At 39.6% G+C, this 24,436-nt stretch overlaps 1 protein-coding gene across 2 annotated transcripts in view; it reads left to right on the top strand.

The window, feature by feature from the left end:
- ELP4 (elongator acetyltransferase complex subunit 4) overlaps window positions 1-24,436 on the top strand; it is a 307,806-nt gene that overhangs the window by 273,966 nt on the left and 9,404 nt on the right. The window contains exon 10 of one of the 2 annotated variants that reach the window (XM_061610546.1): window positions 16,123-16,664. The exons of the other annotated variant lie outside the window; for it this stretch is intronic. Coding sequence (XP_061466530.1) covers window positions 16,123-16,254 — 132 coding nt within the window. The 3' untranslated portion in view covers window positions 16,255-16,664. Of the gene's footprint in view, window positions 1-16,122; window positions 16,665-24,436 lie in introns of those variants that run through there. 2 annotated transcript variants of the gene reach the window in all.

The raw sequence follows: 24,436 nt of genomic DNA, 5'->3' as shown, positions 1-24,436 counted from the left end.
AGTTATTTTCCGCTTTATATCTTGTTATGCTGGTGTCAATTAAAGGTACTCAAGCAGAATTGTATTGTATACTGTTCCCTATGTTTGTGTGTTCATCACCTAGTGAGATTCAGAACCTCATAATCATTGCCTTGGGCTGTGATCTTAAGTACACATACTTGGAAATAAGTTCCATTAAAATGAATGGAACTTTCCACCAAGTAAATGAGTTTAGGGTCAGAATGGCAAAGAGGCTACTTTTTCAGAGGTATTCAGTCAGACTGTAAGAGTGCAGTGACTTAGCTCACTTACACTTGTGAAGCGTAATTGACAGCACTAGGATATTTAGACTTGTAGCCTTACTCTGTGATCCTAATTCATATTTATTTTAGTGCAACTTTTTTCCCCACACAAGTCTACTTACGATTGTATTCTTACTTTATTAAATACAATGTAATAAACGTGATGCTGGCAGAAACAAGTAGCATAATTTGCAAATTTGCTTTTGGCAAGTGATTGTATACATCTTTTTGCTTACTTAGCTGTTGCACCTATACTTTGTATGCTCAGTAGTATATTTTCACACTGAAATCAAAACCAGATATCCCAATGATTAACACTCTAAAATAAATTAGTAAATCTTCCAGTGTTTAATACCTTAAAGAAATCTACAAAGCAACTTTTTCCTGAATTCACCGGTTATAATTAGCTATAAGAGAATATGGTTAATTAATGTGGGTTTTATTGCATTATACAATCTGTTGGGGAAGGCATGATTGTTAGTGAAGTCTAGTAATTTACATTGCCTCAGGAATTCTTTTCATTGGCTCAGGCATTGGTTGATTTCTCTGCTATGGCTTAATAGTCAAATAAAGAGATTTTTAAAAATTGGGTAAGATGATGTTGATAAAAGAAAATTAGGCCAAGTAATATGATAGTTTTTCATACTAAGGTTATATTTAAGATTCTTATCAGTAAATTTATGAAATTATAATAGAACAGGAACACAAAAATGTAGTGCAGATATTACACACACACACAGTATTCATGTATTAACAAAACATAACTGTTTACATTTACTTTTAATTAATTGTTGGTGCATTGTAAGAACTGCTTTATTCTGAATAAACTGATTGTAATTAAGTAGAGAAAGTTCCATATTTTGGTCTGGACAATACAAATAATGGGGAATTGTTTGTCAATTTGTCAATTAAACACTTCCATATTCCTTCAGAGTAAGCTTTAATAGAAACCCTTTCGTGTTTTAGAAGTCTCCTGCCAAAATTATGAAGCTTTAAAATGATAGCACCTTGTATTTGAATGGAAATTGCCATTTCGGATTTTTCCCCCCTGCTTTCTTTCTTCTTTCTTTCTTCATGACATTGTTAGTACTTCTAAGCTTCTGTTCAAAATATTGAGACACGGCTCTGCTGTCTGCTTTGCCTTTTCTATTTTTTGTGTTTTAAGATGAAATAATTTTTTTAAATGTTATAACCAAATGAACGCACACACCTTCCCACCGTGAACTTCACAATATACTTTAGTAGAGCCCTCTTGTTATTATGCATCTCTGCCTACTCACTCCAAGTCACAGGCAAGAAGCTTAACATCCCATCCACCCCCTTTTGAAGAGAGATTGTATCATAGTAGCAGATAAGGTTCGTAAGGAAATAACTTTGTCTGATCTTATGCTTGAACAGCCTGGTCTTATGCTTGTTTTCCCAGAATTGGGGGGGGGGGGTTACTCCCAAGAAAGTATGCATTGGATTGCAGCTCCAGCATAGCCCTTTGAGACTGTAGGGCACTGACTACCTTGATGTTAACACTTCACAAATTCTCAAAGATATTTTATATAAGATCATCTGGAAATGCCTTGGTCAGTGTTCTAACTATTATGTTTGCTTAAGTCAATGTAATACCACCTATTTTTATTTATATAATGATTGAGAATATGCAGCTTGTTTGACAACCTGGATGGTTCAATATACTGAGTTTTAAATTATGCTTCATTATATCTTACTACAGTGTTCCATATGGAAAAGATGGCTAGGAAAAAGACTTCAACTGTTTTAATTTTAATGCATACCGTTTGATCAATCAAAGTGGATTTCTGATGGCTCAGGGATTTTCCTGTCACTTCTGTAGCCCATTCTGTAGAAGCTCTAGTCAGACCCTGGGATGGAGAAATGGCTTGGGCAGTTGACATAATCAGTCCTCAGTATCTTCTCTCTGTTTATAGAACCAAGCTGTCTCTCTCTGGTCCAGGGAGCTTCTGATGATAAAACAAGTAAAGCAAATGTGACAAAAGATTCATGACAAGTCTAGCATGGGCTAGAGCTCATTTTAGAGCCTACTCTGTGGAAATTATGGCAGCAAAACAATCTTATTTTCCCTATACCATTATTTCCACAGGGCTATCTAGCTGAGCTTTTCCAAGTGGTCAAGGAGTTATTGCATCTTGCTCCTTGGAAGAAGGGGGATTAGGGAACCTCTCAGTGACTTGTTGTGACTAATTTGCAAAGCACTTTGCAGATAAAGTCACATATGTTCCAATGTGGAACCCACAGTTAAGGCAGTCAATATTTGTCCTTTGGTCATGAATACTTTCCAGTTAGTACAGCCTAAGAATGTGGACAGGATTCTTGCAAGAGAAAGGCTGACCATATATATGCACCTGACCCTTGACTTTCTAGTTAATAAAATCTACCAGAGGTAGTGTGGCTAATTGAGTGTTTGCAGTGGTACATGCTTCCTTGGAAAAGGTGTGGTCCCACTGAGTTTGAAAAAGGCATTAATGAGGCTGCTTTTTAAAATGCCATCTCCTGATCTCATCATACTGGATAATTTCCAGACGGTCTCCAATATACCATTCTTGGGCAAGGTGCTCGAGTAAATGATGGCCTCCCAACTCCACATATTTGTGGATGATAAAGAGTGGCTAGACCCATTTCAATCTGGCTGTGAGACAGACAGCTTTGGTCACCCCAGTTGACAACCTACTCCAGGTGATAGATAGGGGAGTGCATCCCCATTGGGTCTGCTGGAACTCTCAGCTGCTTTCAATACCATCAACCATTATATCCTTCTGGATATCCTGGCTGGGTTATCTCTTATTTATTTATTTTGACAATTATATACCACATAACACCATAGGCTCTAAAAGCAATAAACAGTAAGGTTACAAAATAACAACAAAGAAAAATCAGTTAAAACTGGGGGTCACCAACTTAGCACCCATGGGCACCATGGTGCCCGCAAAGGCCTTAATTGGTGCCCCCAGGAAAAGGTTCTGAATTAAAACTAACCATAGAATCAGAAAACGTACTTTAAAAGCCTGCTAAAATAAAAAGGTCTTTACCAGGCACCAGAAGTTCAATACTGATGGAAATGTCTGGTCCTAGCTGGGACAGAGTTCCACAAAATTGCGCCCACAATACTGAATGCATAACTCCTTGTGATATGAGCCATGTGTCTAAGCCTTGGGGGACCACTAACAGTGAATCCCTCAAAGACCTCAGTGACTGGGCAGAAATATAAAGAGTCAAGTGGTCCTTAAGGTATCCTGGACCCAAGTTGTTACGGGTCTTTAAATTAATATAACATCCTTAAACTTAGAGGGACAATTTTACAGTGCTTCCATTCTTTCTTAAGGGGGCAGTTCCAGAAGGTAGTGCTGGATTTTTGCCATCCTCTTGGCTGTTGACCACTGGAATTCTGCAGGGTTCACTTCTGTCCCCCACACTGTTTACCGTCTACATGAAGTTACTGGGAGAAGCTGTGCAGAAATTTATAGTTTGGTGCCACCAATACTACAGATACCACCCAGTACTATCCTTCCTTTACATAACATTTTGGGGGAGCTGGGAAAGTTCTGAACCAGTGTATAGAGTTGGTAATGGGTTGAATGAGGGCTAACAAATTGAAATTTAATCCAGGCAAGACAGGTACCAATTGTCAGCCTGTGTTTGACAAGTTAGCCCTCTATCTAAATACACATGTTCATAGTTTAGGGTTTCTTCTGAACCCAGCTTTGAACCTAGATGCCCAGATGACAGCTGTGGCCAGGAGTCTTGCCAAGCTTAGGCTGGTGTGCCAGCTACCTCCATGTTTTAAGAAGGCATATTTGGCCATAGTGACATATGCCTTAGTCACATCATAACTGGAGCACTATAGTGCACTTGGTGGATGTCTTTGAAAAGTGCCTAGAAGTTTCATCATTTTCAAAATATAGAAGCCAAGTTGTTAACTGGAGCTGGGTTTCAGCAGTATATCATGCCATTGCTGAAGCAGCTGTATTGGCTGTCTACTTGTTTCCAGACACAATTCAAAGTGCTGGTTATTACCTTACAACCTTTATGGTTTAGGATCAGGTATTAGGCAAATCACCTTCTCTCATATGAACCTGCCCATTAATTAATCTACATAGGCTCTCCTGTCCGTTTTAAATCCATGTTTTACTGGGAAAGGGAGAGGGCATTCTCTGTTGCCACACCTAGACTTTGGAACTCCCTACCTAGGGATTTGTCTTGTCCTTCCATCACAGTGCTAAAATCTTCTTCTTCTTTAGGAAGGTCTTCATCCTTTAGAAGCTGGCTTTTCTTGCTTGTCTACAACTATATACACTTCTTCTGATCTTTCACTCTTATTTTCACTCTGCCCTTTGTATTATGGTTTATATTTACTGTGAATGTTTTTAAACTGTGTTATTGCTGACTTTTATTGTTGCTCATTGCTGTGTATTGCTATTTGTATTTATTTATATTTATATATTAAAACTGGGCCCCACGTTTACTCCCAAAGGAGTTCAGCAGCACATAAGCCACCTTGATAAATTATCTGTGCTGGTACGCTTGGAGTCTGATTTGTACCTCTTTGCAACATTTGTACTTTGAAGTAGACGTATTTGTGAGCACAGCAGGAACCACTCTGATCCTGCCTCCACCTTTGCCAGTTTTGAGCTTAGTTCTGGCCACCAGCATGTCAGCAACTATGGCACTACACTAGTGGCAATGCCATATATTGACTAATCCTAGATACACCATTGGTGATGGATTGTATCCAGAACTGCATGAGTGGAAGTCTGCTCTTGCAAGGCACTTTCCCACTCCATCCTCTCCACTACAATCCTGTGCACCCCTACAAAACCTTTGAGGGTAATGTGGGATTCAGGAAAGACATGGGATGTGGCTCAGGATGCTACAGTGGAAGGGTAGAATAGAGAAAAGTTAGGTGGAAGCATTTTGGATGAACAGGAACATTTGTGGGGGACACAGGAGGCTGCAATGAAAAGGGCTAGGAAAGCACCAGTGTACAAGCCAACTATTCTCACAATTCTGGATACAACCCAGTGATTTATCCCAGGATTAGAAGATAAAGAAGTGTTGTTTAAGTCGCTCTGTTTATGGGTTGCAATATATGAAGTTCACAATAGAGGTAATATTTTCAAGAAATCACTGACTTTTAAAAAAATTAATTGATTAAAAAAATATTTTCTCCTTTGCAGGATTATACAGCCACGAGAGTGACTGTGTACTATAGCTAGCGTGGATGTTTCACATTCCACAGTGTTAAATTGAAAATACTCCCATACCATTCTGAAGCTTTCCATAAGCTCATTTCAAAGCAAAACCGTACAAAACTTATAGTCCTGAACTCAGAAATGCTTGCTTAACAACCCTCTTAAGTTTTTGTGGCAATACACAGGACAGTCGGAGAGAATCGAGAGTTCAAAGTCTAAAAAGAGAGAGAGAAAACCAGACCTCTTTTGGACGTTTTCTTTCAGAGTTCTCATAATTTGTTGAAATTAATTAAAAGTCAGCCATGTTCACAGAGGACCTGTAATCCTATTACTGACCTTGCCCCATACTCTGACCTTCATCTTCTGCAGTTTAAAAGTTAAAAAAAATGCCTGGCCTATTTTTAATTAATTTAAGAAATTTAGCATTGGAGTCAATGAGAAGGCTGGGCATGCTCAGTGAGAACCAACTGTCAGTGTTCTAAAAGCCAGACTCACAGCTGTTGGCTTGCCTAATCAGGGGCCACACCCACACCAGACCTTTATTTCACTTGAGACAGTCATGACTTCTCCCAAGGAATCTTGGGAAGTGTAGTTTGTGAAGGGTGCTGAGAGGAGGCTCCTACTCCCCTTACAGAGCTCCAGCGGCCAGAGTGGTTTAAAAGTCAGCCACTCTGATTGAAGCTCTGTGAGGGGAATAGAGTGTTTCCTAGCACCTCTCAGCACCCTTCATTAACTACACGTCCCAGGATTCCTTGGGAGAAGGCATGACTGTCTCAAGTGAAATAACCGTCTGGTGTGGATGTGGCCAGGGACAGCTTTGGTTTAAATTTGGGTGGGAGACTACGTGTGAATGCTGTATAATAAAAATATGGGGAAAACCGTGAAAAGCAATGATACTGTTCACAATGTTTTCCTTTTGGAAAGGGGCTTTCCCTCTGTCCAGTGCCCACCCACCCAATCTCTTCCCCTCCCCCTTCCTGCCCTCCTTCTCGCCTCCTTGCCCCTCCCCCAAGTCAGTTTCACCTATCCTAAGCATGAATGCATAGGAGTAAATCCCATTGAACTCAAGAAAAGCATGCAAATGATCAAACCTCCCCTCCTTCTCCCTCCTATCTCCTCCCTCTTGCTCCTTCCCTCCTCCTTCCTTTGCCTCTGAACTCAATAAATATGTAAATGATCAAACCTCACCTCCCCCTCCTGCCTGCTCCCATCCCCCTCCTCCCCTGTGCCCTTTCTCCTCTAACAACCCAAATTGTGTTTGCATTTTTACAAATTTGTAAGGCAGTACAATATCTCAAAGAGGAGGTCAGGTCTCCTGCTCCCCTGGTACATTCACTATCGCGGCCCAATTTCCCTGCTTTTTAAAGTTTGATAGAAATATCTGTGGGCTATAGGTACATTCTTAAGCCACAAGGTTTTTTTGCCTATTAGTAAATAGTTCTCCCAGACAGGGTCAACAGAGTGAAGAATGTGTCCTCCACAAACCTAAGCAGTTTTTCATTAAAAGCTTCAGAAAATGAACCTATGTCAAGAGGGACCTGAAGCTATAGGGTGATAACCAAATAAGTCATAGCATAGGATGCAGTCCCATCCAGGGCAAGCAATTGACCAATTTCTTGGACACATAAACCACTGTAATTTGCCAGGATTCAGGTTCAGCTTAGTTTTCTTTCATCTATCCCTCCACTGCATCCAGGGCCCACACAGCCTCTCCTGATTCAGAGTTATGCAGAAATTGAGCTGAGTGTCATCAGCCTACCGATGATACCTTGCCCCGAAACTCCTAATGACCATTCCTAGTGGCTTCATTAAATAGCACTGGGGATAGGATGGTACCCTGCGCGTGCCCCCGAACAACTGCCAGGGGGCCAAAAAACAATCACCCCAAATTACTCTCTGGACTTGGTCCTGTAGGTCAGACTGTAACCACCATAACACAGTGCCCCCAATTCCCATTCCACAGAGCCAATCCAAGAGGATACTGCGGTCAGTGGTATAAAAAACCGCTGTGAGATCAAGAAGCAGGAGTAAGGTTGCACTCCCTTTGTCCCACTCTCTTTAAAAGTTATCCAAGAAGACTTGGATATGCCGAGATTTATTTTTATTTATTTTATTTATTATTTGATTTATATCCCACCCTTCCTCCCAGTAGGAGCCTAGGTTGGCAAAGAAAAGCACTAAAAACACTTTAAAATGTCATAAAAACAGACTTTAAAATATTTAAGATTTAGCAACAGACATTATAGTCACTCTCACGAGAGTGGCTGTATACTATAACCAGCGTGGATTTTTCACATTCCGCAATGTTAAATTGAAAATACCCCCATGCCATTCTGATGCTTCCCATAAGCTCATTTCAAAACAAAACCTTACAAAACATATAGTCCTGAACTCAGAAATGCTTGCTTAACAACACTCTAAATTTTCATGGTGATACACAAAACAGTCAGAGAGAATCGAGAGTTCAAAGTCTAAAAAGAGAGGAAAAAACCCCAAAGCCCTTTTGGACTTTTTTCTGCCAGAGTTCTCATAATCCGTTGCAATTCATTAAAAATCAGCCATGTTCACAGCGTACCTGTAATCCTGTTAATGACCTTGCCCCATACTCTGACCTTCATTTTCTCCAGTTTAAAAGTTTAAAAAATACCTGGCTGATTTTTAATTAATTTAAGAAATTTTGGCTTGAACCCAATTATGTCGGGCATGCTCAGTAAGAACCAACTGTCAGTGTTCTAAATGCCAGACTCACAGCTGCTTGGCTTGCCTAATCAGGGGGCAAAACCCACACCAGACTTTGATTTCATGTGAGACAGTCATGGCTTCCCTCAGAGAATCCTGGGAAGTGTAGTTTGTGAAAGGTTCTGAGAGGAGCCTCCTATTCCACTGACAGAGCTCCAGTGGCCAGACTGGTTTAACAGTCAGCCACTCTGATTTGAAGGTCTGTGAGGAGAACAGGGCATCTCCTAGCAACTTTCAGCACCCTTCACTAACTACACTTCCCAGGATTCTTTGAGAGAAGCCATGACTGTCCAAAGTGAAATAAAGGCCTGTTGTGGATATCACCAGGGACAGCTTTGGTTTAAATTTGTGTGGGAGGCTACATGTGCCTGCTGCAGAATAAAAAGGGGGAAACGCTGAAAAGCAATGATACTGTTCACAATGAAAGGAAAGGGGCTTTCCTTCTGCCCAGTGCCCACCCACCCAATCCCCTCCCCCAGGTCAGTGTTGGACTATGACCTGAGAGACCAGGGTTCAAATCCCCACACAGCCATGAAGCTCACTGGGTGGCCTTGGGCCAGTCACTGCCTCTCAGCTTCAGAGAAAGGCAATGCTAAACCACCTCTGAATACCATTTACCATGAAAACCCTATTCAAAGGGTCACCATAAGTCCGGTTGACTTGAAGGCAGTCCATTTCTATTTTCAAACATGATTGCACATAAATAAATCCCATTGAACTCAAAAAGTATACAAATGATCAAACCCATCCTCCCTCCTATCCCCTCCCTCTTGCCCCTTCCCTCCCCCTTCCTTTGCCTCTCTCTCCCCATCCCCTTCCAATCCCCTCCTTCCCCTTCCCCCTCCCCTTCCTCCTCCCCATGGTCAGTTTTATCTATCTTAAGCATGATTTAAAGTGACCATCTAAACGATATCAACTGTCTTAATAATGTTGCTTCCTCCCTGCTAAAACAAGATCAGCACAGCACGTCTTCTTTCTGTTCTTTGGGCTGAGTGCAGGTGTTGCCACCACTCACCATATGCTCAGAGGCACATGTTACCAAATTCTTCCAAGCTACACAGGAAGTGGATTGGACTGTGAAAGTCCAACCCAAATTGTGTTTGCATTTTGACAAATTTGTCAGGCGGTACAATATCTCAGAGAGGAGTCCAGGTCTCCTGCTCCCCTGGTGCATTCACTATAGCTGCCCAATTTCCCTGCTTTTTAAAGTTTGATAGAAATATCTGTGGGCTATAGGTACATTCTTAAACCGCAAGGTTTTTTTGCCTATTAGTGAATATATTGCTTGTTTTTTCATAATCCAATCCCTCTGCCCCTCGTCAGCCCTGGCTCAAGGTGCAAATCAGCTGATGTACACTGAGAGGCATCACTTTGGTCTCTTTGCGAGCAGGTCGTATTTTAAATATGTCAATGCTGCCTTTCATAAAAGATCTGAAGGCAGTGCACAACAACAATAAAAATGTATTAAAATACATTAAAATACAAAAAAGTAGTAAATACAACAGAAAGTGCAGAGCCAATGCAAATCACAGTATTATTTATTCTATTTCTCCTTTCCTCCAAGGAGCTCATGTTTGTGTCCATAGTTCTCTTCCTCCTTATTTTATCCTCACAGCAACCCTGTGAGGTAAGTTAGGCTCAGAAGCAGTGACTGGCCCAAGTCACCCTTCTTCACTCAGTGATGACTTAAACCCTGGCCTTCCTGGTTCTAGTCCAACACTAGCCACTACACCATACTGGCCCTCCATAGTTTGGTATTAAATGCTTGCAAGGACTGAAAGGATAAATACACTTTTAGCAGGTACCAAAAGAAAAGCACTATTGGTGCCTGCCTTGTGTTAGAAGAGAGGTTGTCCTACAGGTTGGATAGAACAGCAGAAAAGTCCCTCTCCCTGATTACCGCAAGATACATTTCAGCAGGCTGCAGCACAACCAGGAAAGCTTATTAGAAGACCTTAGTGTATAGGCACCACCCCCTCACATAATAATGCATTTACCACATCCTGGACCTACCTGGCCAACCCCCCATTAGCCAGCTTGAATCAGCCATGGCAGGCAAAAGTAAATATAGCACAGGGTTGGCCAAACTGCTGCAGGTGGGTTGCCATGTTCTCAGGCGTCAAAAGCTAAGACTGATATCACAAAATCAAATTAGATGGAGTGTTTGACACCTCACACAAACCTGTTATAACAATGGTGTCCAGGTCATCATGGAGGTGAGCAATTTTATCCTCAAAGTGTCTTGGAAACTTGTCACAGCAGGCTTCCAAAGGTTCCAACACCCCATTCACTGGGTTATTGTCAACAAACATGTGCCACTCAGAATAGCTCTGCTGGAGAGGTACTTGAGGATGCAATGGAGGCAGCAAAGTATGCTTTCTTTGCTTCCCTCACTGCCATGCAATAGGCATGATTATGAGTTCTAATGCATATCCTGTCAGCTTCATGGTGAGTTCTATCCCACTTGCACTCCAGTCATCATCCAGCCTGCTTCAATATCCTCAGCAGATCAGAATGCAAAGGAGCAGTACAGGGTCCACAATGCTGATGAGCGCACTCAGGAGTGATTAACTTGATGGTCCAACACATGTTCCATTATGTTGTAACTTTTCTTCATAAGAGTGTTGCTTCAGCCTCCTGATCATTTGGTCTCCCTTTTTCTGCACCTTTTCAGTCCTGCAATATCCACTTCTTTTTTTAGGTGTGGTGACCAGAACTATGCACAGTATTCCAAGTATGGCCACACCATAGATTTGATTAAAGGCATTACATGGCTTTTTAGGCAGGCATTTGAGACCTCTGTCTAATTTAGTTTAAATTTTTGTATGATGGGGGTAGGTTTGGATTGAGTATACTTATTGTTGTTTTGTATTATGTGTTATATTTTACTCTATGTTATATTTTAGTCTATGTACGCCGCCTAGAGTGGCCGTTAATTCGGCCAGATAGGCGGCCTAGAAATAAAATTTTATTATTATTATATTTATTATTATTATTTCAATATTGGCAATTTTGTTTTCAACCCCTTTCCTAAAGATCCCTAACTTGAAATTTGTCTTCATCACAGTTGTCACACACTGACTCAATATTTTCACCAAGTTACGCACTAGAATCCCAAGATCTCTTTCCTGGTCAATCACTGCCAGTTCAGACTTCCTCAGTATATATGTGAAGTTATGATATTTTGGCCCAGTGTACATAACTTTACACCTTGAACCACATTTTGTCATTTTAGTGGCCTTTCCCCACATTTCAAGGAATCATTTGGAGATGCCCACAGTCCCTTTTCATTTTTGCCTCACAGAATTATTTAATATCATCAGCAAACCTGGCCACCTCACTTCTTACCCCTAATTCCAGATCATTTATGAACAAGTTAAAAAGTACCAATCTCAATACAGATCCTTGAGGGAACTCACTTTTTACACCTCAACACTATGAGAACTGTCTATTCCCATTGTATTCCATAAGGAACTGCTGTTACATAATGAAAAGTCTTCCTATAGCATGATTGCAAAGTTTACTCAGGAGTCTTTAGTGAGGCACTTTATCAAAAGCTTTTTGAAAGTCCAAGTGCACAGTGTCTACTGGATCATCTATACCCATATTATCCACTATTAACACTACCAAATAAAAGGTTAGTGAGGCAGGACTTAGCATTGCAAAAGCCATAGTGGCTTTTTCAGCAAGACTTGTTTTCCTACAAGCTTGTCATTTTTATTTTTAATAATATTTTTTACCAATGTTCGCAGAGCAAACATTAAGCCAGCCAGCCTGTAATTTCCTGGAAACCCCCTGATATCCTTTTGGTTAGAATGGTGTTACAATGTCCACTTTCCACTCCTCAGATCATTTCATGGACAAGTTACATTATTTTTCTTAGGAGATCATCAGTTTCACAGTTGAGTTCCTAAGGATGGTATCTCAAATTTGTCAATAAGGCTTAGAACTTCATGTTTGTCTGTACTTCAGCCTCCCTACTTGAAAATGTCAGTTCAGGAACAGGTACATCTTCCATACTGAAGGCAATCTCCTTTTCCAGCTTAAGCATACCTTTATCTCCCTTGTTGTCCAATGATCTATAACTGGTTTTCTACTACATACATACATAAAGCAATTCTTATTGTTTGTCTTAATGTTTTTAGCAATATACACAAATTCTTTTTTACTGCTCCTTTCTGTTTGTATTTCTTTTGCCAAAGTTTGTGCTTTGTTCTCATTTGGACAACACTTCCATTTTCTGAAGGTAGTCTTTCCTCTAATAGCTTCCTTGACTCTGCTTGTTAGCTATGCTGGCATTATCCTGGACATAATGGTGTCTCTTCTGATATGCAGAATATTAGCTGAATTTCTCTTAATGTGGTTTTTAATAACCCCCAAGCATTCTGAAGAGAGTTGACTTCCCTTTCAACTTCCTTTTTACCAGTCTCCTCATTTTTGATAATTTTCTGCTTTTTGAAGTCAACTGTGGCCATGATGGACTTCCTTGGCAATTGTTAACTTTATGCTCTTTCCAGTCAGCTCGACAACACTTATGACTTGCACCAGGTATTGAATACCACTTAAGATTAAGTCCAGGGTCACCTTGTCTCCAATCAGTTCCATGACTAACTCTTCTAGGGCACAGTCATCTAGGGTATCTAGAAATTGTTCCTCTTCATCATGACCAGAACATGCATTTAACCAGTCTAAGTGAGGCTAATTGATAATATGCACCAACAGTCTGCTTCCATTTCTATTCAAATGGAGTCCGTCACTTGTATGAGCCCAGTTTGTCCCAAAATGTTCACCAGTGCCTAACAAATCCAAACCTCTTGGCACCGCTGTCCCATCCACACATTGAGACTACACAGCTGTCCCTGTCTAGCCACCCTGGGATCCTACTGGGAGGAAGGGCAGGATAGAAGTTTAATAAATAATAATAATAATAGCTTTCCCTTCACATGGAACAAGTAGCATTTCTGTGAAAGCTACATCGGAGAACCTGGATTTCAACTTCCTACCTAGCAACCTGAATTTTGTTTCTAGGACCACACAACTAAATTTCTTTATTGGTGCCAACATGCAAGCACAACTGTTAATTTCTCCACAACACTATTGACTAGCCTATCTAGATGAAGCATGGCATCTGCTACCTGTACACCAGGCAGGCAAGTCACAACCCAGCTCTCTTTCTAATGATCAAATCACTTACTACCAGGAGCGCACTGCTGCCTGGAGGAACGTTCATGGTGTGAGAGGATATCAGTTAATCTGCCAAGGATTGCATTCCTTCTAAGAAATCAATTCCCTGTTCTTCGGAGTCATATCCTTCTTCCCTGAGGCCTTCATTCTCTGTGATAGCAGAGGAGCTGTCACCCTGGGAGTGGCAGACCTCTGTCATGTCCCTGAAGGCTTCATCTACAGTTCTCTCTGCCTCTCTCAGCTTCTCCAGATCAGCTGCCTTGACCTCAAGGGAGCAAGTTTGTTCCCTGAGAGCCAAGAGCTTAACCAAGCACATTTGCCTTCTGTCCAGCATGCAGATAGCCATACATTTTGTACAATACACTGGATACCCCCTACAATCTTGCTGGCTTTCTACTTTCATTATATAACTAGTTTTTGTTTTGGGGGCTTGTGTTCACTTGGGAAGTTGGGGTTATAAGATCAAAAAGAGGAAGAGATGCCATGTTGCTTAATTATTTTTTCTTGACACTTTGTCACTGGGGATGAGACATTGTCGGCAGAGAACCCCACCATGCTCATAAAAATCCTTCTCAATATTAATTTCTTGAACAAAGCTTGGACCATCCTAGCATTCTCTTACCTGCCCCTCCCATTTCTCTCTAAGTCTTCTTATCCTGTCTATCTACATGTCAGAGCCCTATGTTCTCCAGTATCCATTTTGGTTTTTTGTTGCTATTTGTAAGTCTTTTAAGTACAGACCACATCACTCCTGCACAGAACCTAGAGCACTCTTGGTGGTAAAAGAAATGTATAGCAGTAGTAATCAATGTCATCATAGTTGTGGCCATTCATGGGAGCAAAGTAGAGAACCCAGATCTGCAAACATATAAATAGGAATGTCAAACATGCACACACATCCCATTTTTATAAATACTATGGATAAATGTTAATCCTTTAAAAAGAGAGAGAGAACAAATAGTTGCTTGGAATGCAGCACGGCAACTTGTAATGGGTGCAAATTACAAATCATACACTATTGAGTAGCAGTATAGAAGTCCTGAAAAAATCTTACTAGAAGACTATGCCAATATGGCTCCAGGATTAATGGTTTTGGATTTCTTTGCTAAGTTTCCTCTTTGGTATTAATTTAACAATGTCATTATAAACAGCACTTGGTGTTTCCACCAGTCATTTAAAGTTTAACTTACTTAGGACACAATCCAACTCTTATTTATGCTGACCTGAGGGGAATTGGATAGGGTGGAACCACCACTAAGCTGGTAGGGGCTCCCGTCTCAGCCAGCCCCTGCTGTCAGAAGCCCCTCACCCCAGCTCTGCAATGGCAGAGCCGGGACCCTGCCCTCTCAGCCATGGGTCTACCACAAAGCCCAGGCTAGTGGAAGGGTGCCAGTGGAAGCTGGCAGAAGGCCCAAAAAAGGGGCATGCCAGGGGCATGCCAGAGGAAGGGCCAGGAGGACTAATGCAACATCCAACTCCCATTCAGAGCTCTCCTGCAGGTACTGGTCCAGGCCAAAGTTACACCAGGAAATAGGTCCTGTTCCTTCCATTGCAAGAAAATAATTACAATGGAAGTCTATGGAGAGCGCTTACTCCCTGGTAGGGGTATTCATAAGAGCCAGCTTTTACTTTCAAGTCCCTGTACGCAGCTCCACGTTCAGCAGCCCAACAGCTCCCAAATGCAGAATGGATGCTGTGAACCTTCGTACTGGCTCCTCCTCCGCCAGCCCCCCTTCTTCCAGCTTCCCATGAGTTGTTCTGCCTTGCTGCAATCAAATGCATGTCTACTCAGAAGAAAGCTCCACTGAGTTCAATGGGACTTATTCCCAGGTAAGTGTGTACTGGATTGCAGCTTTAGCCTGCAATTCTTTACATACTTACTTAGGAATAAGTACCATTGAACTCAGTATGACTTTCTTCTGAGTAGACATGTGGAAGATTGCACATGTAAAACTCTAACCCAGGAACAGCCAACATGGTGCCTAGAGGTTGAGGACTATTAACGCCCATCATCCTTTACTATTGGCCATGGTGGCTAGGACTTATGGGAATTGTAGTCCAAAATATCTGGAGGATACCTGTTTTGACTACTTGTTTGCCTTTGGTATGGGGCCGGGAGTGCTGTTTGAAAAAAACAAACAAAGTGCAAGCCTATACATATCTACTCCAAAAGTCTCATTGAGTTCAGTAGGGCTTACTCGCCTCACAGATAGGTACATGATTGCAGCCTATAGCTGCAATCCTATGCACGCTATTAGAGAGTAAGGGGGACTTACTTAAAATGCTTAGGATTGCATTGCAAGTCTGCAGTTGTGTGTGCACTTTCCTGGGAGTAAGTCCTATTGGTTTTGAGGAATTACTCCTGGGTAAACATGCCTAGGATTGCACTATTAAAAACTCCTTGGGCTCATGGAACTAGTTTTAATTTCTTTGGATCTTGGCCTTGAATTACTTTTCTGAAAGTATTCATGAAGAAAGTTGAACTCCATTTGAAAAATTCTAGTATTCTGTAGAACAATACATGAAACAAAACAACCAGATCTAAAAATGTTCTAATATGTATTTATTATGTTATAATAGCTATTCACTGTCAGGGAATAATACTATGTTTTTAAATGTGTAATATCTAAAGAAAATCTAATTAAAACTATGTTCTCTCCCTTTTCCCCTCTTCCCCTCCCTCCCAAAAACTCCTGCCACAGCGATTGCATTTGCCTCCAGACTTGTCAGACACAGCAAGCCGTGCAAGCAAACAGGATGTGGCAGAATCTGCCAAATTGCTGAGCTCAGGATGTAGTGCAATGGCCATAGGCAAGAAGCACCTGGACTTCTAGTGATTTCTACTTAGCAGTTTCACTCTGATTTATATGACACTCTAATTATGACTGTTAATGACTTATGTAAATATTTTTCTTAATTATTGTGACCCAGTAGTCCTAAAAAAAATCTAACTTACAAGCTGTGCGCCTTATTTTTTCTTATTTTTTAAATATTTGCAAATGTTGTATTGGATGTTTCTACAGTAAACAAATACATCCTATATTTTGAGGCAGTTTTAAAGACTTAAAATACATTGCCATTTTGAAGTTACAGGATTTTCTATTGCCATCAACTTTACTGGTCTTATTGAAGTTCAAGATAACGACTGAGAAAATGAAGAATTAAATTTTACTTGCTTAGCAAAGCTGTTGTATACTGTATATCAATGTTATGAATATTAAATAAAATCATGTTTTTAAATGGATCATTTTAATGTCAGACAATAATTGCTCTCAAAAGACATAGTTAAATAAGAAATTGACAAATTATTTTGTACCACATATAAGCAATTACATGAAGAATATTTTCTACATGTTCTCTTATCAGTAATATTATAAGGAAAATATTTTCATTGTAAAATATATTATAGGTAATTAGTTTTCCTTATGGGATAAAAATATATTAAATTGCTTGAGTGAAACTTACTAAACATATACAAAGAAATGCTTTTTAATGTAGTTCAAAACAGTAATCTTAAACCACTGAAGTCAGCAATATGAAATTATGTCAACGGATATTATTCAAGATTGAAATTCATCCTGGAAGCTACATTAATACTAGAAAACCAGGGAATGCATTGGAGCTTGGAGAAGACGTATCATAGAAAGAAGTCTACAGAGCAGCAGAAAATAAAACAAATTCAGAATTCCATACTATTCTGTATATACTGTTTATAAACATGAATATTTTCAATCGAAGTAAAATGTATAAATATTTATTGGCAGCATGATTGCATATTTGTATCAGAACTAATGTACAAACTATGTGAATAGGTGGATATTAGGATTTGATTTTCAAGTGGAAACTGCAATATACTTTATATATAGTTCTATTTTGAATTAGCCTTGATAGAACTTTCCATTAAGTTCATTTTGAATCAAAACTTTAGTTCTTTAAACTATAATTGTACACAGTTGGGCTGAAATATGCTCCTCACAAAGCCTTAAACAATGACTAATAATGTTAATGTATTTTAATGGGATTGGAGCTGAAGTGTTGGTTATTTACTTTTTATAACACTGAGTAAAACAGAGATACAGCTTTTAAAACTGTCTAATATGATGAATGTCAATCATTTTTTAAAAATCCACTGTACCATAAACACATACCGTATACAGCTTTTATTCTGAATTAGAATAATTGAATCAATGACAGTGATTTGCCAGGATGTCAAATCTATCCATCATATCCTGTCACTACCAGTTTATTTTTTCTGATCAAATTCAAAAAGACTACTGTTTTGTCATCCTCTATTTCATTAGAGGTAACAATTGAGGTTTCTTTCTTTCTTTTTTAAAGATATGTCTGGGTGTTTTTTTACTGTTTCTAAAGGTGCCAATCCTTTTTAAAATCTATTCAAAATAAAGTTTCAGAACTGAGTTGTCAGTTTCATAAAGCTAATAGACATTTATATTCTTATACGCATTTATCACTACAACTCTCAAATCATTTCTCCTTTCGCCTTATATGTAATAGGAAGCAAAAATTCTCAACAGAATTTGAATGGAGGCTTATGCAGATATCCAACAGATCAAGTAGAAACAGATTAACACTTTAGTTACTCAATTATGTTTTTAATGTAAATAAACTAGGGAATCTTACATTCTGTTTCTCTATAAATTCTAAAATCTTGTTTGGATTATTAAATTAGCTTTGAACTATTTATTATTAATAATAATTGTAAACTTCCTTAATCATGGCTAATTTGGCACACCATCTTCCAAATATCACTAAAACATGACAGAGTGAGTGCATACTTAACTACAACATGCATAAATAGAATGTGCATTCATAAGACCCATCATTTGAGATGATAAGATGGGGTTGGCATAGAAACCCAAAGACTATATTTTCAACAAAACAGGAAAGGGGGAGATCATTCAGTGAAATCTATATTAAATGTCTTTCTGTTTCAGTAAGCATGCTATGTGAAATAAGTACTGCACCATAATCTACTGTTACACACCTAAGGCAAAACACCTATTCTTTTTCTTCCAGAATATTGTTTAACCAGCAGTAATTTTGTTTATCAAGAAAAATTGAAGAATAAAATTATTGCACCCTATTTTTATAAATAAATAAATGTAGGATACATTAAATAACAAGACTGTTCCTTCAGATGAAATAGCTCAGTCTTTACTTGAAATTTCATATTCCATTACAAAAATTTCCAGTATCTTATATACAACCTTCAAAGATCTAAAGATCTACATTTTATTTAATGTACAGCCTTCAAGGTCTTATAGACAAAAGGCATAATCCAGTCACACAGGTGTGCTGCTGGTTACATGTATATGTAGGAACTTGCATGAGCAAGAGGGAGACCTGGATGGGGCCACAGGAATGGTGCATCACCTTCCCATTCCCAGCAATGGCCTAGCCTGCTGTAGTGCATATGTGCCTGTGTACACAAGCAGAAGATAAAGGAACAGGGCTCTTATGCTAGTCTTTCTGCAAGTGGATGGGCAGCAGCATGAGGTGGTAGAATGGACTATACTACTTTAGACTGCTGGGCAGGAGGATCACATCTTTAATGTACCCATATTCCTGTTGTGTTAAAGACAAGCAATAATAATAAAAATGTTAAAAAGTCTTGAGGGAGGGTCTGTTTAAAATGGGTGGGAAACGTTATCCCAGTGAAAAGCAATTGGTTCACAGTATTCACTCTTTTTCAATTGTCATTTATATCTCCCAATGGAAAATGAAAACAAAGTACTGTCTGTAAGTAACATTCTGTCTCCTTCCCCAGCTTGCCATGTTTGGGGTCTTTAATTCAGATTTATTTAGTTAAAAGCATTTCTAAATGGCTTAATATTTAAAATCTGTAAGCAGTGTGCTAAAATACAAATAGTGAAAAAGTAAAACGATATAAAAACAAAGATCTAGTAGTAACAGGTCAATCTTGTAAGGGAAAAACTGGGCAAAAAGAGATGTCTTTACAAAACCCCTGAAGCAACCAGTGGATGATGTTTCACGTATGGCAAAAGGAAGGGCATTCCAGAGTGCAGGGGCAATAGTGAAAATTCCCCTTTTGGGGATCACTGCTCTGTGATACTCTGTAGAATGTGGTATCATGAGTAAAATTTCCCCAGATGATCTTAGGTGTGGGGAGTCTGTGGCCCTCCAGATGTTGCTAACTACAACACCCATCAGCCCCAGCAAACATGGCCTATGGCTAGGGATACTGGAAGTTGTAGATCAGCAACATCTGGAGAGCCAAAGGTTTCCCACACCTAATCTAGGTGATCTTTATAGGTCTATACAGAGACATACTGTCCTTCAGGAAACCTGGCCCAGAGTTAGTCAGGGCTTTATATATTAGCAACAAGACCTTGAACATGGACCAGTAGCTAATCAGTTCCCACAGTACAGGTGTAATATGTACATGTCCAGGTAAAAAGGTAAAGGTGTCCCTGCACTTAATAGTGCGACTTGTTTCCGACTCTTAGGGTGACGTCTTGCGATGTTTACTAGGCAGACCATGTATATGGGGTGGGATTGCCAGTTCCTTCCCTGGCCTTTCTTTACCCCCCAGCATATGCCAGGTACTCATTTTACTGTCCAGGTACTCCACTCAATAACGTGGCTGCAAAGTTCTGGACCACCTTTAACTCTTGGACCAGTCTCAAGAGGCATTGTAGGGGCATGGTGTCATAAATATGCTGATGACACCCAACTTTTTCTCTGTAACATCTGAATCAGGAGAGATGGCCATTCTTCTCAACTGGTGCCTGGATGCAGCAATGGATTCAATGAGGACCAATAAACTGAGAATTGGGTGTCATCAGCATATTTATGATATCATGCCCCAAATAATCTAATGACCGCTCCCATAGCATTAGGGACAAAATAGTGCCATGCAGTACCCCACAGAAAAACTGCCAGGGGGTAGGTGCAATATCCCCCAATGCTTTTCTCTGACCCCACCCCCATAAATAAGAGTAAAACCTCTGGAAAACAATGCCACAAACTCATGGATACAGTAAAGGAGGGTACGATGGTCAATAATATTGAAAGCTGCTGATAGATCAAGAACAACAGGGTCACTCTTCCCTTGTCCCTTTCCCGAAGAAAAGTCATCCCATCAAGGCAACCAAGGCCAATTCTGCCCCAAACCTGGCCTGAGTTGAAACTGAAATCAATCAAAATAATCAACTTCTCTACAAATGTGGATTTTTTTTTTCACAGCTGCCACACTTTGGGTCAACATTTTTATTGAACTATCCACCGCAACATCAAGATCTGTTTCCTCATTTGTCAAACCACCAGTACTGAGCCCATCAGTGTATATGTGGTTCAGATTTTTTGCCCCAGTGTGCATCACTTTACACTTACACTGAATTTATTTTATTTATTTATTATTTGATTTATATCCCGCCCTTCCTCCTGGCAGGAGCCCAAGGTGGCAAATAAAAACACTAAAAGCTTTAAAACATCATAAAAACAAACTTTAAAACACATTAAAACAAAACATCTTTAAAAACATTTCTTTAAAAAGTTTTCAAAACATCGTATAAGATTAAAAACATTTTTTTAAAAGGTTTAAGAACATATTAAAAATCAATTCCAACACAGACGCAGACTGGGATAGATCTCAACTTAAAACGCTTGTTGAAAGAGGAAGGTTGTTGAAAGAGGAATTGCATTTGCCATTTCATTACCTAAAAACCCAGATTAGAGAGATTCTTTTGGATAAGATAAAAAGGACCAGTTCCAGTACATGGATGGGGGGACCCAATGTTTACTTCCCTGTGATAACTATCCATTTATCCCTACTCTGCTTCCTGTTCTTTAATCAGTTATCGCACTTGTTTTGTGTGATCAATGACAGCTGGTTTGTTTCTGGGCTCAATACTAGGTGCTTGTGTTAACCTTTAATCTTTAATGGCTTAGGACCTGCATATCTTAAGGTCCGGCTTACTTCTATAAGAGCCTCGCTACTGGCTCCAATTGTCATTTTGACATTTATGTCCCATCAACATAGCATCTTGGCACAACTGTAACATTTCTTGGGCTACTCAAAGGACACCCCACCTTTCAAGATTCTTCTTGTCCTTTAACATCTAGAGGTGTAAGAATATAAACAAATAAAAAGATCCCTGCTAGCTAGTCCATCATTCTTTTCCCACAGTGGCCAATAAACCTATATGAACCCCACAAGCAGGACATGAGAACAATAGCACTCTTCTACTTGGGTATGAATCTGTTAGAAATAATCTTCAGAAAACAAATAAACCTTCCCAACCTCATCTGTTGAAACAGAAATACTAGAAGATAATGTCCAGCTTGTAGGATTTTCATCCATATTAATTGTTTTAAGAGTAACTGAAGTAGGGAATACATACATCATACATTACTTTTCTTAATTGCAGTGTTTAAAAAAAACTAAGTTTATTTATATGCCGCATTTTCCACAAATAATGTGCTCAAAGCGGTTCACACAAATAATCCAATACAGTAAGTGTTGAAGTCCAGATTAGGGAAAATCAGATGTGTTAAAGATACCTTATGTGGCTTTGCTCTACACTCGAAGAAGAAAATCTCAAAATCCATTCAGATGGGATTGAGAATTTGTGGTGCTCCAGATATTGTTGGACTCTAACTCCCATCAGCCCCAGCCAGTATGGGCAATTGTCAGGGATGGTGGAACAACATCTGGCAGACTACAGGTTCCCAACCCTGCTTTAGTATTTCTTTTATAATGAATTGTTTTTAATTAGCTGTGTATAGATGGGAAACAAAATTCTCATACTAGGAGCTATCTGAATCTTTTACAACTGAGTAGCCTTTATTCTGTTTTTTGGTGTTTTTTTGATAAGCTTATCTTTCTATTTTGAAACTCAACATTGTGTACCCATTGTTAGATATTAAAACCACAAATCCAAAAGTGGTCCCATCAAGAACAAAGATCACTGAGTTTACTGCTATTAGCCACAGCCATCTAGTCCTGCATTAATAACCTTGCTATTTTTCTTACAGTAGATGCTGACCTATTCATTTCAGTAGTGGATCACAGTGTCAATCCTTGCAGTTTCCGCTTTGGAAGTACAATACTATACAACACTAAACGTAAACCATCATTTTGTCCATTGCACTCAGATTTATGCAACTGGATTGCCTTACTTACAGTGATGAGACTGCGCCGTACTGCTCTCCTTCATGTCAAGCTACTTGAACAAAATCATAGCACTGTAACATGCTTATTGAAAACTATTCTAATTATAGGCCCTACCTACATTAATGGTGAATCAGCTAAAGCATGTTTTGCCATTATAACAATTTGCACTCTTATGAATATTTAACGGCAGTATTTTTGAAGCTGCTCAGATCCCATATAACTTAACAGGACACCAAGGATGATTATTATGATGATCATGATAATTATGATTATTTTAATTATTAAGTCCCCTTTCATCCAAACTAGTCATGAAGGCTGCTTATAAAAAAAATAGCAGTAGAACTGAAATTAATTGAAAACCAACAATAAAATAACAGCATTCCCTGTAATGTCATCTCAGGACATTTCTGATGATGTAATTGTTGCTGAAGTAGTGATAGTGATGTAATTGTTATCTGATCATGATAGTGATGTAATTGTTGCTGAAGATGCCAAATGGACTTTAAATATATGAAGAATTCTAAGTCCTCAATTTGGTATATTAAAATTTAATCTAACCATAGAATGGTTGCTTATCTTCCTGTTAGACATGCGTTCATTCAGTTTAGATTTCAAACTATACGTACAGAATATCTGAACAGCAATTCATTTAGAAGGCCAACAAATTACCATCTTTTGTATATGGGGTTCAGTCCAGAACAAAAACACAGAATCACAGAATAGTAGAGTTGGAAGGGGCCTATAAGGCCATCAAATCCAACCCATTGTTCAATGCAGGAATCCAAGTTAAAGCGTACCCAACAGGTGGCTGTCCAGCTGCGTCTTCAATGCCTCCAGTGTTGGAGAGCCCACCACCTCCCTAGGTAATTGGCTCCATTGTTGTACTGCTCTAACAGTTAATGTTTTTCCAAATGTTCAGCCAAAATCTGGCTTCCTGTAACCTGAGCCCATTATCCCACTTCCTACACTTTGGAGATGAGATCCTAGCCTTCCTCTGTGTCACAATCTTTCAAATACTAGAAGAATGCTATCATATCTCCCATCAGTTTTCTCTTCTCAAGGCTAAACATGTCCAGTTCTTTCAGTCTCTCCTTATAGGACTTTGTTTCCAGTCGGCTAATCATCCTTGTTGCCCTCCTCTACTTGTTCAGTGTACAGTGGCCAGAACCTGATGCAGAACTCAAGATGAAGGAAGCCTAACCAATGCTGAATAGAGGGGAACTAGTACGCAATTTGGAAACTATATTTCTGTTAATGCAACCTAAAATAGCATTTGCCTTTTTTGCAGCCACATTGCACTGTTTGCTCATATTCAGCTTGTGATCAACAACAATTCCAAGATCCTTCTTGCCTGTAGTATTGCTGAGCCAAGTATCCCCGATCTTATACCTGTGCATTTGGTTTCTTCTTCCTTAACACAGAACTTTGCACTTATCCCTGCTAAATTTCATTCTGTTGTTTTTAGCCCAATGCTCCAGCCTATCAAGATCTCTTTGAATGTTGTTTCTGTCTTCCAGGGTATTAGCTATCCCTCCCAATTTTGTATCATCTGCAGATTTGATAAGCATTCCCTGTACATCCTCATCCAAGTCATTAACAAAATTGTTGAAGCACACTGGGCCCAGGACTGAGCCATGTGGTGCCCAGCTCATTACCTCCCCCCAGTTTGAGAAGGAACCTTTGTTAAGCACTCTTTGAGTATGATTGTGTAGCCACCCGTGGATCCACCAGACAGTTGTTCCATCCAGTCCATATTTAGCCAGTTTACTAATCAGAACATCATGGGCACTTTGTCAAAAGCTTTGCCATAGTCAAGATACATCCAGAGCATTCCCACAGTCTACCAGGGAGATTACCCA

The sequence above is a fragment of the Rhineura floridana genome, chromosome 2 (genome assembly GCF_030035675.1).
Source record: "Rhineura floridana isolate rRhiFlo1 chromosome 2, rRhiFlo1.hap2, whole genome shotgun sequence".
NCBI classification, from domain to species: domain Eukaryota; kingdom Metazoa; phylum Chordata; class Lepidosauria; order Squamata; family Rhineuridae; genus Rhineura; species Rhineura floridana.
The sequence above is the reverse complement of the archived record's forward strand: the minus strand, read 5'-3'. Positions and strand labels throughout refer to the sequence as shown.